At 41.3% G+C, this 13,759-nt stretch overlaps 1 protein-coding gene across 1 annotated transcript in view; it reads right to left on the bottom strand.

Annotated features, from left to right (window-relative positions):
* Positions 1–8,438: 8,438 nt before the first annotated feature.
* The window catches only part of KCNH8 (potassium voltage-gated channel subfamily H member 8), a 403,459-nt gene continuing 398,138 nt past the window's right edge, over positions 8,439–13,759 (bottom strand). Inside the window, exon 16 of the mRNA XM_059921945.1 lies at positions 8,439–9,137. Within this exon, the coding sequence (XP_059777928.1) occupies positions 8,439–9,137 (699 nt within the window). The remainder of the gene's footprint in view (positions 9,138–13,759) is intronic.

Genomic DNA, 13,759 nt, shown 5'->3' with positions numbered 1-13,759 from the left:
ACCAATGCTATCCTAGGAATACAATTTTTCACAAGGCTGTCATTAGGCTTAACTGTAGAAATAGAAAAGATGGGGATGGAGTGAGCCCCTTCTATTTACAAAGTGGTATGTTCGTCTTATCACTATGGTCTTATTTGTTTATTTTTCTTTTAAATTCTCTATCTTTTAAAAAATTTTATTGAAATATAGTTGATTTATGATGTTGTGTTAGTTTCAGGTGTACAGCAAAGTGATTCAGTTATACATATATATATATATTTTAGATTCTTTTCCATTATGTTATTACAAGATATTGAATATAGTTACCTGTGCTATACAGTAGGTCCTTGCTGGTTATTTATCTTATACATAGTATTGTGTATATTTTAATCCCAAACTCCTAACTTATCCCTCTCCCCCTTCCCCCTTTGGTAACCATAAGTTTGTTTTCTATGTCTATCAGTATTTTTCTAAAAGATAGAGGAATATTTGAAATAGAGAGAAAATGATGAGTCTCCTAGAAGAAGGTTGATATTGATACACATCTTATTAAACATCTAACATATAATAATATATTATTACAGTCAAACTCCCACCTACTTAAGACCTACTTCATCCTGTGCTGGTTCCTTTGTTGTCCAGACTAGAGCAGTAGTCTCAGACTTTAGTGGCATCAGAACCATCACTGATCATTGGGGTCCATCCCCTGGGTTTCTGACTCTGTACGTCTGAGGTGGGGACTGAGAATTTGCATTTCTAACTAGATCCTCGTGATGCTGATGCTTCTGGTCAGAGGACCATATTTTGAGAACCGCTGCTCCAGAGCAGTGTGTTTTCAACACTGGGTGCATACTGCAGTCACCTGAGGAGTTTTAAATATTACCAATACTTGGGTCCCACTCAGACAAACTCAGGCACACTAAATTAAAATCTTTGAGGTCAGGACCAGGGATCTGGTTTTTAAAAGCTGTACAGGTGATTCTCACGGGTAGCTGGAATCATGAACCAAAGTTAATCTCAGTGTTTTCAAAAAAGTATAACTGTACACCCAAGGATCTTGTTAAAATGCAGACACTGATTCAGTAGCTCTGGGATGGGGTCCAAAATGTGCATTTTTATTCAGGTCCCAGATGAAGCTGCTGCAGCTGCTCCATGGACCACACTTTGAGAACCAAGAGTCTGAAATGCTACCCCTTTTATCCTTGTTCTGTGGATGTAATTTTTTTTTCTTAAACATCTTTATCGAAGTAAAATTCCTTTACAATGGTGTGTTAGTTTCTGCTGTATAACAAAGTGACTCAGCTATACATATACATATATCCCCATATCTCCTCGCTCTTGTGTCTCCCTCCCACCCTCCCTATCCCACCCCTCTAGGTGGTCACAAAGCACTGAGCTGATCTCCCTGTCCTATGCGGCTGCTTCCCACTAGCTATCTATTTTACATTTGGTAGTGTATATATGTCAGTGCTACTCTTTCACTTCGTCCCAGCTTACCCTTCCCCCTCCCCATGTCCTCAAGTCCATTCTCTACGTCTGCGTCTCTATTCCTGTCCTGCCCCTAGGTTCTTCAGAACCATTTTTTGGGTTTTTTTTTTTTTTTTTTTTTTTAAGATTCCATATATATGTGTTAGCATATGGTATTTGTTTTTCTCTTTCTGACTTACTTCACTCTGTATGACAGACTCTAGGTCCACCTACCTCACTACAAATAACCCAATTTTGTTTCTTTTTATGGCTGAGTAATATTCTATTGTATATATGTGCCACATCTTCTTCATCCATTCATCTGTCAATGGACACTTAGGTTGCTCCCATGTCCTGGCTATTGTAAATAGAGCTGCAATGAACATTGTGGTACATGACTCTTTTTGAATTACGTTTTTCTCAGGGTATATGCCCAGTAGTGGGATTACTGGGTCATATGATAGTTCTATTCTTAGTTTTTTAAGGAACCTCCATACTGTTCTCCATAGTGGCTGTATCAATTTACATTCCCACCAACAGTGCAGGAGGGTTCCCTTTTCTTGTGGATGTGGTTTTTGGGTAAGTTAACCAGAGATATACTAAGAGATCCAGGTCTAGGGCTCAAATATCTTTTTGGTACTAGAAACCAGAGATGGCAATTTGATTTCTTTTCTGCAGGTTGCCTGATTAGAGCAGGAGGAACAATCTGGACTCATTGTGGACAATGGGTTACTATGGAGATTTTCAGAAATCTACATTTCAGCTGAGGGCTCCTGGACATCGCTGCCGGTCACAGCATGGGACCCCAAAGACGTTCAGAGTGGGGGTCACATAGCTGCAGCCCCTCAAAGGGCTCGGTGTTCCCAGAGAGATGGGGCTGAGTTTGAGCCCCTTCCTCAGCAGCAGTTAACACGACCCCGACAAGCAGTTCAGAAATAATTCTCCCTCAGGAAAAGTGAACCATCTTGAAGGAGAAACTGCCCGCTGGAGTTCAGAGGCTTCAACCCTGGTAGAAAATTCATCACTGGAAGCAAGAGTACCAAAGGCATAGTGTAATCTCTACCCCAGAGGGAATTCTTAAACGAGGATGGTCCCCTCAAGGGATTATATTGGCTTCTTACAAAAATGAAAAACACAGACGGACACACTTGTAAGTCTCACTTCCTCCCATTTTATTTTCTGTTGTACTCAAATATATCACATGTATGTGCTATTTTTATCAAGTCGACTGTAAAAAAAAAAAAAAAGAAAAAAACCTTCCCTCAAAATCAGAGCCTTAGATTCAGTATTAACTTCATCTCATTCCCAGCTTCTTATCTCCGTAGGTGAAAAGAACCTGAGGCAGAAGGAGTCTGAGAAGGCCTGGTTTTGCCCACAGGATGTGTTTTGCCCACCCAGCTCTTTTTTGGTAGAATGTACAGCTATTTATTTCCCTGGAACTGTAGTAGGTGCAGACATGCTGGTCTCTGCCTCACTGGGCTGTCCTTGGGTCTTTTGTGAGCTCTTTTTAAAGGGTTCTGTTTAATGACACACCCCAAGGAATGGCCTCTCTCACACGCACTGCAGGCAGTGGCATTTAGCTTATTTCCTCTGGTGGGACCTACTATCTCCATGGGAGACCAAGGGGAGTCTTTGAAGGCGTCCGTATGAAGTGGCCGACATTTCATCATCTCTGCTTCCAGCCGAGGAGCTCTGGGCAAGAGAGCAAGACCACTTGCCAGAAAGTTCTGAGGCTTGTGGCTGACAGAGCCCAGGTCCTCTGTGGCCCAGGGTGGTGGACCTGGCTCATGTGTGTGTGCGATTTATGAAGCAACCACAAACTTCCATAAAGAAATTGATGCGCAAAAAAAGTATATGTTTATGTAAAATATTCACATTCGTGAATAAATGTCTTGCATCTTTCTGTAATTGTGAAGAGTTTTTAAAAAGGCTTTAGCACAGGGAACTTTTCTCAATACTCTGTAATGACCTATATGGGAAAAGAATCTAAAAGAAGGGTGGATATATGTATATGTATAACTGATACACTTGGCTGTAGAGTGGAAACTAACGTGGCATTTTAAATCAGCTATATTCTAATAAAATTTTTTTTAAAAAAGGCTTTAATTACTAAAATTCAGGTAAATAAATCAGAAGCCACACAGGTTGGGGCTAAGATAGCAGGAGCAGAGAGCAATTTTTTCCCCTGGTGCCTCCTCAGTGATATTTTTTAAGGTAAATGTTGACATGATTGTGAACACTGTGAAGAAGTCTATTGTTGGGGACATAGTACAAAAGCTAGATTTTGACCTATGCAGAAAGAATGTCCAAGGGGGCTCAGTTTCCAGAATTTAGCCTGGGACATGTAGGGGAGGGGAAAGGAGGGAGCGGGAGGGAGGGAGGGAAAGGGGGAGGGAGGGGAGAACGGAGGAAAAAGGAGAGCCAGGGAGAAGGCTGGGGGCGAGGTCTGGGGAAGGAAGGGTGGAAGAATTAGTGGTGGAAGGAGACGGGGAGACTGGCGGGGGAGTCAGGGGGGAGGTAGAAGAGAGCCAGGGGAGAGAACTGACATTTGCTTAGCATTCATCAGATGTCAGGCAGTGTGCTTTCACATAAATTACTTCATTAAATCTTTACAAAGTCTCTGCAGGTTATATGTAGTTTAATCCTCGATTTTCAAATGGAGAAAGTGAGTCTCAGAAGTGTTAAAGAACTTGTCTGAGGTCCCAGAGCAAGGAAAAAAATGGCTGGACGCAAACCCTCATTTGCGTTCTGCCAAAATGCTTGTTCCTTTCTCAGCATCCTGTTTACTGGTAGCATTTGTCATTGGATAAGATGAAAGCAGTGGGCAAAGGAAGTCTTTGGAACAGCCTTTATTTGAGCTTGTGCATGTGCTGAGGCTCTACTGTCAGTGATGGCGATGATCTGAGGAAGATGACACTTGGAGAATTATAAATTGTAAAGGCAGTGCCTGATAAGGATACCCTTAGGAAGGGAACTACACACTTCATGAGAAGAAGCAGCCTCAGCAGGAACTATTTGGAACAAGCTAGTTTCACTGTTCTGGATAAAATCATAATCTTGACAGGAGCAGTTCCATTCCACACTGGGGCATCCATAGCAACGGTCATTCTCCAGCCAAATAGTTGGCTTGCTTCACATCCAAATATGCTTCTCCCTATCCAGCAGAACTGACCCATTTATGAGACTTCAAATGGCATTTTCACGTTTTTCCTTCTAGAAAATCCAAGTGAAACTCAGAGACCCACAACAAATCAGGAGGTACTGGTGCATGACACATAGTAGGCAATCAATCATTAGAGCTGAAACAGTGAGTGAATGTTCAAAGCTCTCTTGGAGAAAATGATCAATTACTTTCATCAAAAAATCACCGATGTGTTAGGAACTATATGGAAATAGTATTGCATGCAATCGTCAGCTGTAATTGGTTTGGGTCTAGTTGGTCTAACTCTTCATTATTGAGATGATCACACTGCTTAGGGCCATGTTTCTAGAGTTTGTTCTCTGGAACATCTGTATCAGAATCACTTGGGATCCAGCCCATATCTTAGGCATCAGGGCCTTGAAATCTCTATTTTAATAAAAGTCCCTGGAAATATGTTATTCAAACTAAAATTTTAGAACTACTGATACAAGGGTTAACCCGATGTCTCTGTTATACAATTATAGACCTGGGGCTGTCTTTAATAAAATATAGGTGCTAGCCCACTTAGGTATAAATTAGCTAGGACTCAATCTTTTATTGTTATAGATTCTAGAGCAATATTTTTCAATCCTTAATGCATGCAAGTCACCCAGGGAGTTTACTAAATGGTAGATTCCCAGGCCCCATTCAAAGGGACTGGGTTAAGTTAGATTTTCTGCATTTCAAACAATTATCCTATGTGATTCTGATGCAGGGATTCTGCTAATTTCACACTGAATATAGAGCCCCTCTGGAAAACAATATTCCTGTCAAATAGTTAAGCAACCTCTGAGAGGACAATTTATTACTGATTTTACCACCTCTTAAGGCAATAAACTCCATCTTTAAGTAGCTTTAATTTTCAGAAATTTCTTCTTACGTTGTATCAATATAAAGTCTTATGTAATCTGTCTATCTGGTTCTCTTAAATAGAACTACACAGAAAAATTTAGTCCCCAATATTATTTTTAAGAAAATATACTTGACCAATAACTTGAGTGTTTCTCTTCCCTCTAGATCTCTGTTTTGCTTCTTTAGGGGAGAGTGGGGAGGTGAGGAAAATGTAGGGATACAAAAATGTATCTCTGAGCAGACAGCAAGGGCCTCTGCTACTTGTATAGCAACAGTGTTTAGAAAATCAAACACCTAGAACTTGGAATTCTCATTTCCTAGCATAATATCACAACACACATAAACAGACAAAGAAAAACCCAAAACATGTCATTCTGAGCTGCTCTGGATATGGGAGAGTCCTGTTTGTCAGCATAATGGTGACGAGGGGAAAGGTTAATAAGGAATAAGGTGAGGCTGATTCACATGAGACAGGTGCCATTATGGAAGAATCACTGGGGACCCCCAGTTCTCCCAGGTGCTTGCTCTTTGCTGTCCAGTTGCAGACCTGCCCAGGGTGGGCAGCTGGTTCTTACAGCCACTAAAGTCAGCTCTCAGGAGTAGGTACAAAGACGGTAACTAGCTGGAAAAATATGGACATGTTTCCAGGCATTTCACCACGACTTTCCCAAATCCTTGGAGCTTGACTATTTTATCCCATATGTATGCTTTTAAAAAATATTTTATTTTATTTTATTCATGGATTTCAAAGGAAATTAATTACTAGTACAGTTTCAAAAGGCAGCAGGAATGGATTTGGACATGAAGGGAGGGGTACCCAGAGTGGCCACGGGGGTATTGGAGCTATTACTGAAAACAGTGGGATTTGGGCAAGTTAAAGAATCTGTGTCCCAATTATTCATTTACAAAATGGGGATAAAATAATAATAAGTAACTTTTAGCATTGTTTGACTACTAGGTAAGGAAACATAACATGTGTTAATTCCTAAACACGTGTTGGTACATAGTCAGTAGTCAAAAACCAGAATGTCAGTCATTATTATTAACATCAGCAATGGTAGTGCTAGTTTGCCAGAAAGACAATCATGAACAAACACCAATTAGTTCTATTTGAATGGTACTTAAAATGATGACTTAGGTCAGGATAAGCAAAAAGGGTGACTACAAATAAATACATTAAATCCAGCAGGTTGCCTTTGCCTCAATTTTCCCATTCACTTAGGTAGGGAGAGATTGAATTTTGGACCTAGGGGAATAGAAGACACGAGTCTTAAGTGATCTGCTTCAGACACATGTACTGTTGCCATTTTTCTTAGAGAAGGTTTCTTTTCTTTCTGCTACTCTAGCCAATTTTAGGATATAAGAGTCACACACCAGAAGTCTTGCTTTGTGTACATGTTTTTAATAATACAATTTTCAAATTGTTTATGCTTTGTGGTGGGAAATAAGAACAGGGTGACTCCAGAATGTGAATTCAATATGTTTTCTAAGAACATCTGGGATGATAAGCCCTGAAATGTTCTTAAACATAAAATAAACCTGAAGAGAAGGCGTTTGCATCAGTACCACGCCAGCATCTGAATTTGGGTATTGGTTGAGATGTAGAAAGCACTATACGTTCTAGACTGTCTCTAGCTCCCTAGCTGTGTAATTGCTGGGGATTTATTTATTTTTCCTCTGCAAAATGAGAATGAAAACACCTGCTCTGCATAACTCACAGCAATGTTGAGAGCTTTAAAGAAAAATAATTAAAGTGCTGATCCAAAGCAAGCTGGCATCCCTCTCACAAATCGGAGCTCTGAAGTCTCGGCTTCATTTTGGAATTTTCACCGGTCTACGCAAGCGCTCCTGAAAGAACAGCATAGAGGAAGGATACACCCAAGGTTTTCTTCCTCGTTTTGAGGCCAAAATAGCTCAATGTAGTTGCGATCTCATATTCCCCAGACCAGTTTTGGGTTCCAGAACCACGAAGTAAGATGGCTGGAGGAGAGACATTTACACAGGCACAGAGGCGGCAGCCTCAGTTCAGGTGGTTGCCTGAGTCCCCAGAGACCAGGTGGACCTCCCCCCTCTCCTCCTACCATGCCAGACACTCAGTCCAGGTTTTTATTTCATTAATAAAATATTACCTCACTTTTCTTCTGTAATCCAGAAGCGTGAGGATACATTTGTTGCAAACTGCATGCAGATAAAGGGGGGGGGGGGCTTCCTTTCGAAACTACATCCTCTGAATAATAATTTTTGATCTACTATACATAACCGTAGTGCATTTCTTGTTAAAACAGGAAGCTTTTTTTTTTTTTACCAAAATGAAAACATTCATTTCTTTATAAATAGTTTAAATAGTTTAAATACATATTTCATACCAAGGATATAAAAATAGTGTCTCTTTTGTTTTGATAAATAAAGACATATTCATTTACATGGCAAATAACGTGCAATAGCTGACCACTGGCCACCAGCTCTGTGTGACTGATTGTCTAGGAGATGACATGCAGTGATAATTGTCCCTTTGCCTCCTACATTTGAGAAATAGATCAGCTGGAGCTGTGCACTCCCAGGGCCCACAGTTCTATAGATACTGTTCAGGAGTGACACGCAGGCACTCAGGAAAAAACTTTACTGCACTTCACAAAAGCCACCTAGGACAAAATGAATCCACACATTCTTTGTCTGGGACTTCTAGCTGCTCAGACCCTCAGGGTCTTTGGACTTTTACCAAAGTCTGTCAAACAGACCAGGAAGTTAATGCCTGTGCAGGAAAATGTTCCTATTCTGTTTCCAGGATCCAGGAAGTGTCTGCTACAGTCTGGAGGTGTTTCTGCCTTTCCCCGACTCCTCTCTTCCACAGGTCTCCCAGCCTTGCCCAGTCTTCACGCTGCCAGAGGCAAGAAAGGTAAACCAGGGCTGTCATGCAGTGGTGGAGCTGAAACTGGCAGCTGCCTCACGTGCCCTAATATCATACGTTTATGGCTTTAGTATCTTTCACTTCTGCTGGGCTTTTGACAACTTCCAGGGGAAAGTTCTCCGAGGGTTCAGTAGAGATGGATGCCCTTCCTTCCTGGTCCCAAGATCCTGGCAGGTTTTCCAGACTGAAGGAACTCATGGCTCCTTGGTCCAAGCTGCCCTCCTCCGATCTGCTTGGGAGAACCAGGTGCAAAGATGTTTCTGAGGAGGAGCAGACAGAGGAAGAGAGAGTGGCTGAGATGGACTGCAGAGGCATCAGCGTCGTGTCTGACTGTGGAGAGATGCACCTTAAAAACTGCAGATGACCTTCTTGGACAACCTGGTAGTGGGCAGGTGAATAATCAAGGTTCGGAGAATGATACAGTTCACCGCCTGCGGGATTTTGCTCGTAAGCGCCAGTTCGCTGTGGGCTGCTCCCCACAGAGGAGGGATCCACACTCCACATGTCAGGGGTGACATTCCCATGACAAAGCTGGGCTTGGGTATAAGCGGCTCCACCTGCTTGCAAGTGTAGACAGGGTTGGTGCGTGCTCCAGGTCATCCTGGTCTGTAAGCTGGAGGGACACACAGAGGTGGTGTGCAGAGAGCAAAACCGAGCGGGCTGCTGGGGGGACACGACGTGTTCTAGAAGTTGCATCACAGCCCTCATGTCTTTACCTAACTGGGACACCTCCTGAGTCAGTGTCGTTACCTGTGTGGACAAAGCAAAGCAAAAGGCAGCAGTCAAAGGAGCATGGCAGTGATTTCAGAGCAGTGAGGAAGGGAAGTGAGATTTCTCAGTAAGAAGGTCTGGAAGGCTGCTTCACCTCCAACTCCAGCCAAGCCCAAAGGGTGAATGGGAAGGCTAAGCACCTGATCTAAAGCCATCCTCTCATTCTGCGGGAACCTAGAGAGACACACATAGTCTGGCCTTCTTTTTAAAAAATTTTTACATACATTTTTTTAATTGAAGTATTGTTGATTTCTAATGCTTCAGGTGTACAGCACAGTGATTCAGCTATACATATATATATAGTCCTTTTCAGATTCTTTTCCCTTATAGGTTATTACAAAATATTGAATAGAGTTCCCTGTGCTATACAGTAGGTCCTTGTTGATTACCTATTTTATAAACAGTAGTGTGTATATGTCAGTCCCAAACTCCTAATTTATCTCCCCTGTTTGCCCTTTGGTAACCACGAATTTGTTTTCTATGACTGTGAGTCTATTTCTGTTTTGTAAATAGCTTCATTTGTATCATGTTTTTAGATTTCACATATAAGTGATATCATATGCTATTTGTCTCAGTCTGACATTCTTAATCAGTGATTTGGGGGTTCTTGGACAAAATTAGAAGTGTGGGTCCATCATCTCTTGTATCTCTGAAATACAGACAGTGTCTTTTGCTTCCCTTCCTCTGAGTTAGAGGAGTGCTCTGTGGTGCACACCCGCCATCCAAGACACCTCAAAACAATGTGGAGACGTGAGTAGTATTGTATATAACGCACTCGGCACGCTGCCTGCCCAGGGTAGACACCCAGTAAATGACAGCTCTCACTCCTGCCATTTCTGGTCAAGATCAACACTTATTCAGAGACATACTGGCCTTCAGGGGTAGGGAGGGTGGTTAGAAAGAACTCACAACAGATTTGCTAGGATTTGTCTATAGAAAAGGGAAAGCTGCAAAATGAGAGTTAGAAACGAAAAGATCTTCAAGGCGGGTCAGTCCGCGTAAGCACTGTGGGGAACGCTGGAGGGCTGGGGTCCATCAGTGAACCGGAACCCCACGGAATTACAACCCCAATTGTGCAGTGTGTTCTTTATTCACTTTTCTAGGTGAGGCATTTAGTTTATATAAGACTTTCAAGGGAGACATGACCCTCAGACTCGCAAGAACCGCTGAAGAGTCTTCATTATCCGCTTTACACTTAAACCAATACTGTAATTCACCGGAGGATTTATTTTCCTAATAACCACATCACTTTTTTAACCATGGAAGACCACCAGAAAATTGAACTTGACTTATATCCAGCTTTTCTGGATGGTTTCTATTCTTCAAAGTGAGGAAAACCTATATTTCAGAAAGCAGGCCACACATATATTTTCTAGTCTTTAGTTAGATTCATAACGCTAACACATAGTGTAATATTTTGCCTTCATTGCTATAAGACTGTATTTTATAAAGGCCTTCCCATGCCCTGATTTTACTATCATGAACCACAAACTCCAATATAAGCAGCTGAACCCACTGGCTAAATACCATCAGAAAACAAAACAAAACAAGACAAAAGGGCAGTTCAGTTTCAATGAAGCCAAAACCAAGATTGCTGTTTTGGGCAGACTTTTTTCAATATTTAAGTATACATTCCTAACTCATGCAGTAACTTCATTCAGTCCACTTCCTATAAGTGCATTCTGAAACTAATTCTCCATGGCAGGCCCATCAGGAGGTAGTGTCGCTCAAATCAGGCATTTTTAAAAGACCAGAAGGAGGTTTTTCCATGGTTCAGGCAACCAACTGGTAACACCTGCCTTGAAATTGCCAGGCCAAAACTATTTCTGCCTTGCTGCTAGCATGGAACTCGAGGGACCCTATCGAATACTTGCCCAGGCTTTTCAGCAGATCTAAAACTTTTGGCAACAAAAACTTATCTCTGAGACTCACATTTAAGAAGTGAAACAGTGAATCTGAGAAAGAGTCTATGTGTTTTGAAATTTTCACTGCAGGTTGTCAATTTCATAACTTGCCAAAACTCAATTCTAAAGTACACGGGTGACAAAAATCATCTCTGGATCTCAGCACAGCAGACATGCACCCAGGGGTTCTATCTTGAGTTGATTAGCCCTTCTATCAAAATTTCAGAAGAGAAAGTTGATACTAAATGAGATGTTTGAAGGATATATTAACCGTCCCCTTCCTGTAGGTTGTCTAAGTTAATGCCTGTATCAAATTCACCAGGGTACAGCTCCCAGTAAGAATGCTTTCAGTCGGCCTTAGCATTGAATAAAGACATAATCTTTGAAGCGCAACTTTGCGTTTTAGACACAGCAACAATTATGTTATCCAATAAATGAGTAAATTTATAATACAACAAGCTTTTAGGTCCGTTTTCCCTATTGGATCTACAAACAACACTAAGATCAGCAGGGACACACCTGTAAAGTGGGGACACTAAGGCCCAGAGGTTAAATGACATTTTAAGGTCTCTTATTTCATGAATGACAGTTTTTGGTCTGGAATTCGAGCCTTCTAGTTTTGGTGCTGTATTACAGTATATTAGAGAAGACATAGCTTAAGAGTTGAGAGATTTTTGCTAATGTGGTCAGAATTTGTGAAGAGCACGGATGATACAAAAAGGAGCCTTGTGTAAAAGTTGTCTGAAATGGGTTCATTTTTTTTTTTTGACTTCACACATAAGCAATGTCACATGACATTTGTCTTTGTCTGACTTACTTCACTTAGTATGATAGTCTCTAGGTCCAACACAAAACAGAAAGAGACTCACAGACATAGAAAACAAACTTATGGTTACCAAAGGGGAAGGGTCGGGGGGAGGGATAAATTAGGAGCTTGGGATTAACATATACATACTACTGTATATAAAATAAACAACAAGGGCCTACTGTATAGCACAGGGAACTATACTCAATATCTTATAATAACCTATAAAGGAAAAGAATCTGAAAAAGACTCTCTCTCTCTCTCTATATATATATATATATACACACACATATACATATATATGTATGTATAACTGAATCACTTTGCTGTACACTTGAAACTAATACATTGTAATTAAAAATAAAATTAGGGCTTCCCTGGTGGCGCAGTGGTTGAGAATCTGCCTGCCAATGCAGGGGACACGGGTTCGAGCCCTGGTCTGGGAAGATCCCACATGCTGCGGAGCGACTAGGCCCGTGAGCCACAATTGCTGAGGCTGCGCATCTGGAGCCTGTGCTCCGCAACAAGAGAGGCCACGATAATGAGAGGCCCGTGCACCACGATGAAGAGTGGCCCCCACTTGCTGCAACTAGAGAAAGCCCTCACACAGAAACGAAGACCCAACACAGCCATAAATAAATAAGTAAATAAATAAAATTAAGAAAAAAAATAAAATAAAATAAAATTAAATTAAAAAAAAGTTGTCTGAAATGGTAATTCAACATCAAATAAGTAAATAGTGTCATCTCTAAAAAAATAGGAGACACAGTAAAATTTCTTCACAGCAAATTATATGAATAGAACAAGACCAAAAAAGTTTGTACAGGGACGTCCCTGGTGGCCCGGTGGTTAAGAATCCGCCTGCCAATGCCAGGGACACGGGTTCGAGCCCTGGTCTGGGAAGATCCCACATGCCACGGAGCAACAAAGCCCGTGCGCCACAACTACTGAGCCTGAGCTCTAGAGCCCATGAGCCACAACTACTGAGCCCGTGTGCCACAACTACTGAAGCTCGTGTGCCTAGAGCCCGTGCTCCACAACAAGAGAAGCCACCACAATGAGAAGTCTGCAACGAAGAGTAGCCCCTGCTCGCCTCAACTAGAGAAAACCCAAAGAAGCAAAGAAGACACAGCAAAGAAGACCCAACGCAGCCATAAATAAATAAATAAATAAATAAATAAATAAATAAATAAATAAATAAATAAAAGACGACATATGCTTTTAAAAAGAAAAGGGTTTGTAATAAGGGAAAATCTGGAACTGGGCAATATGTTAATAGACATATTGCTGATGAACTATTTTTTTCTAGCTTTCAAAAGAAACATATTTTCTTATGGTTGAAATACCTTTCCAAGGCCACGTTCTTGGCAATGAACTTTTCCTCAGCATTTACCATAACTCTGAAGCCATAAACTTTGAATGGGACTCCAGAGTCTTGATAGCTCCAGGAATGTAAATAGCATTAAGATTTTCAGAAAACAAAATTACTATATTAGCTTGAACTAAGAGGAGCAAAGAACCCAAGGAAATAGAGCTTTCTTGAGCTCTAGAGGGTAATGTTCAATTTACATCAGGGAAGATTTCTGTCACTGTGTCACTGGGGACACACCCCTGCCCCTTATTAAAGCTGCATAGGGAATTAATCCTTATTAAGTAAGGGATCTCTCCCTTTGTAAGGACAAAGCCAGCTCCCACAGGAGAGATGGCATCTCCTGAGGGTAGAGACTCTGGTGTCACTGAAGGTGACAACATACTGCCACAGAGAGTAAAGTTTCACAGCACTTTTGTTTACTGCTTCCTGCTCGCCTTGCTGACAAATTCATTCTAAAACAGGAAAGGCTTTATTCTTAATCAAATGTAGAAAGCAGAGAATGCAAAGTCTCTACTTTCTA

The sequence above is a fragment of the Balaenoptera ricei genome, chromosome 4 (genome assembly GCF_028023285.1).
Source record: "Balaenoptera ricei isolate mBalRic1 chromosome 4, mBalRic1.hap2, whole genome shotgun sequence".
NCBI classification, from domain to species: Eukaryota; Metazoa; Chordata; class Mammalia; order Artiodactyla; family Balaenopteridae; genus Balaenoptera; species Balaenoptera ricei.
This window is presented reverse-complemented; position numbering and strand designations above follow the sequence as displayed.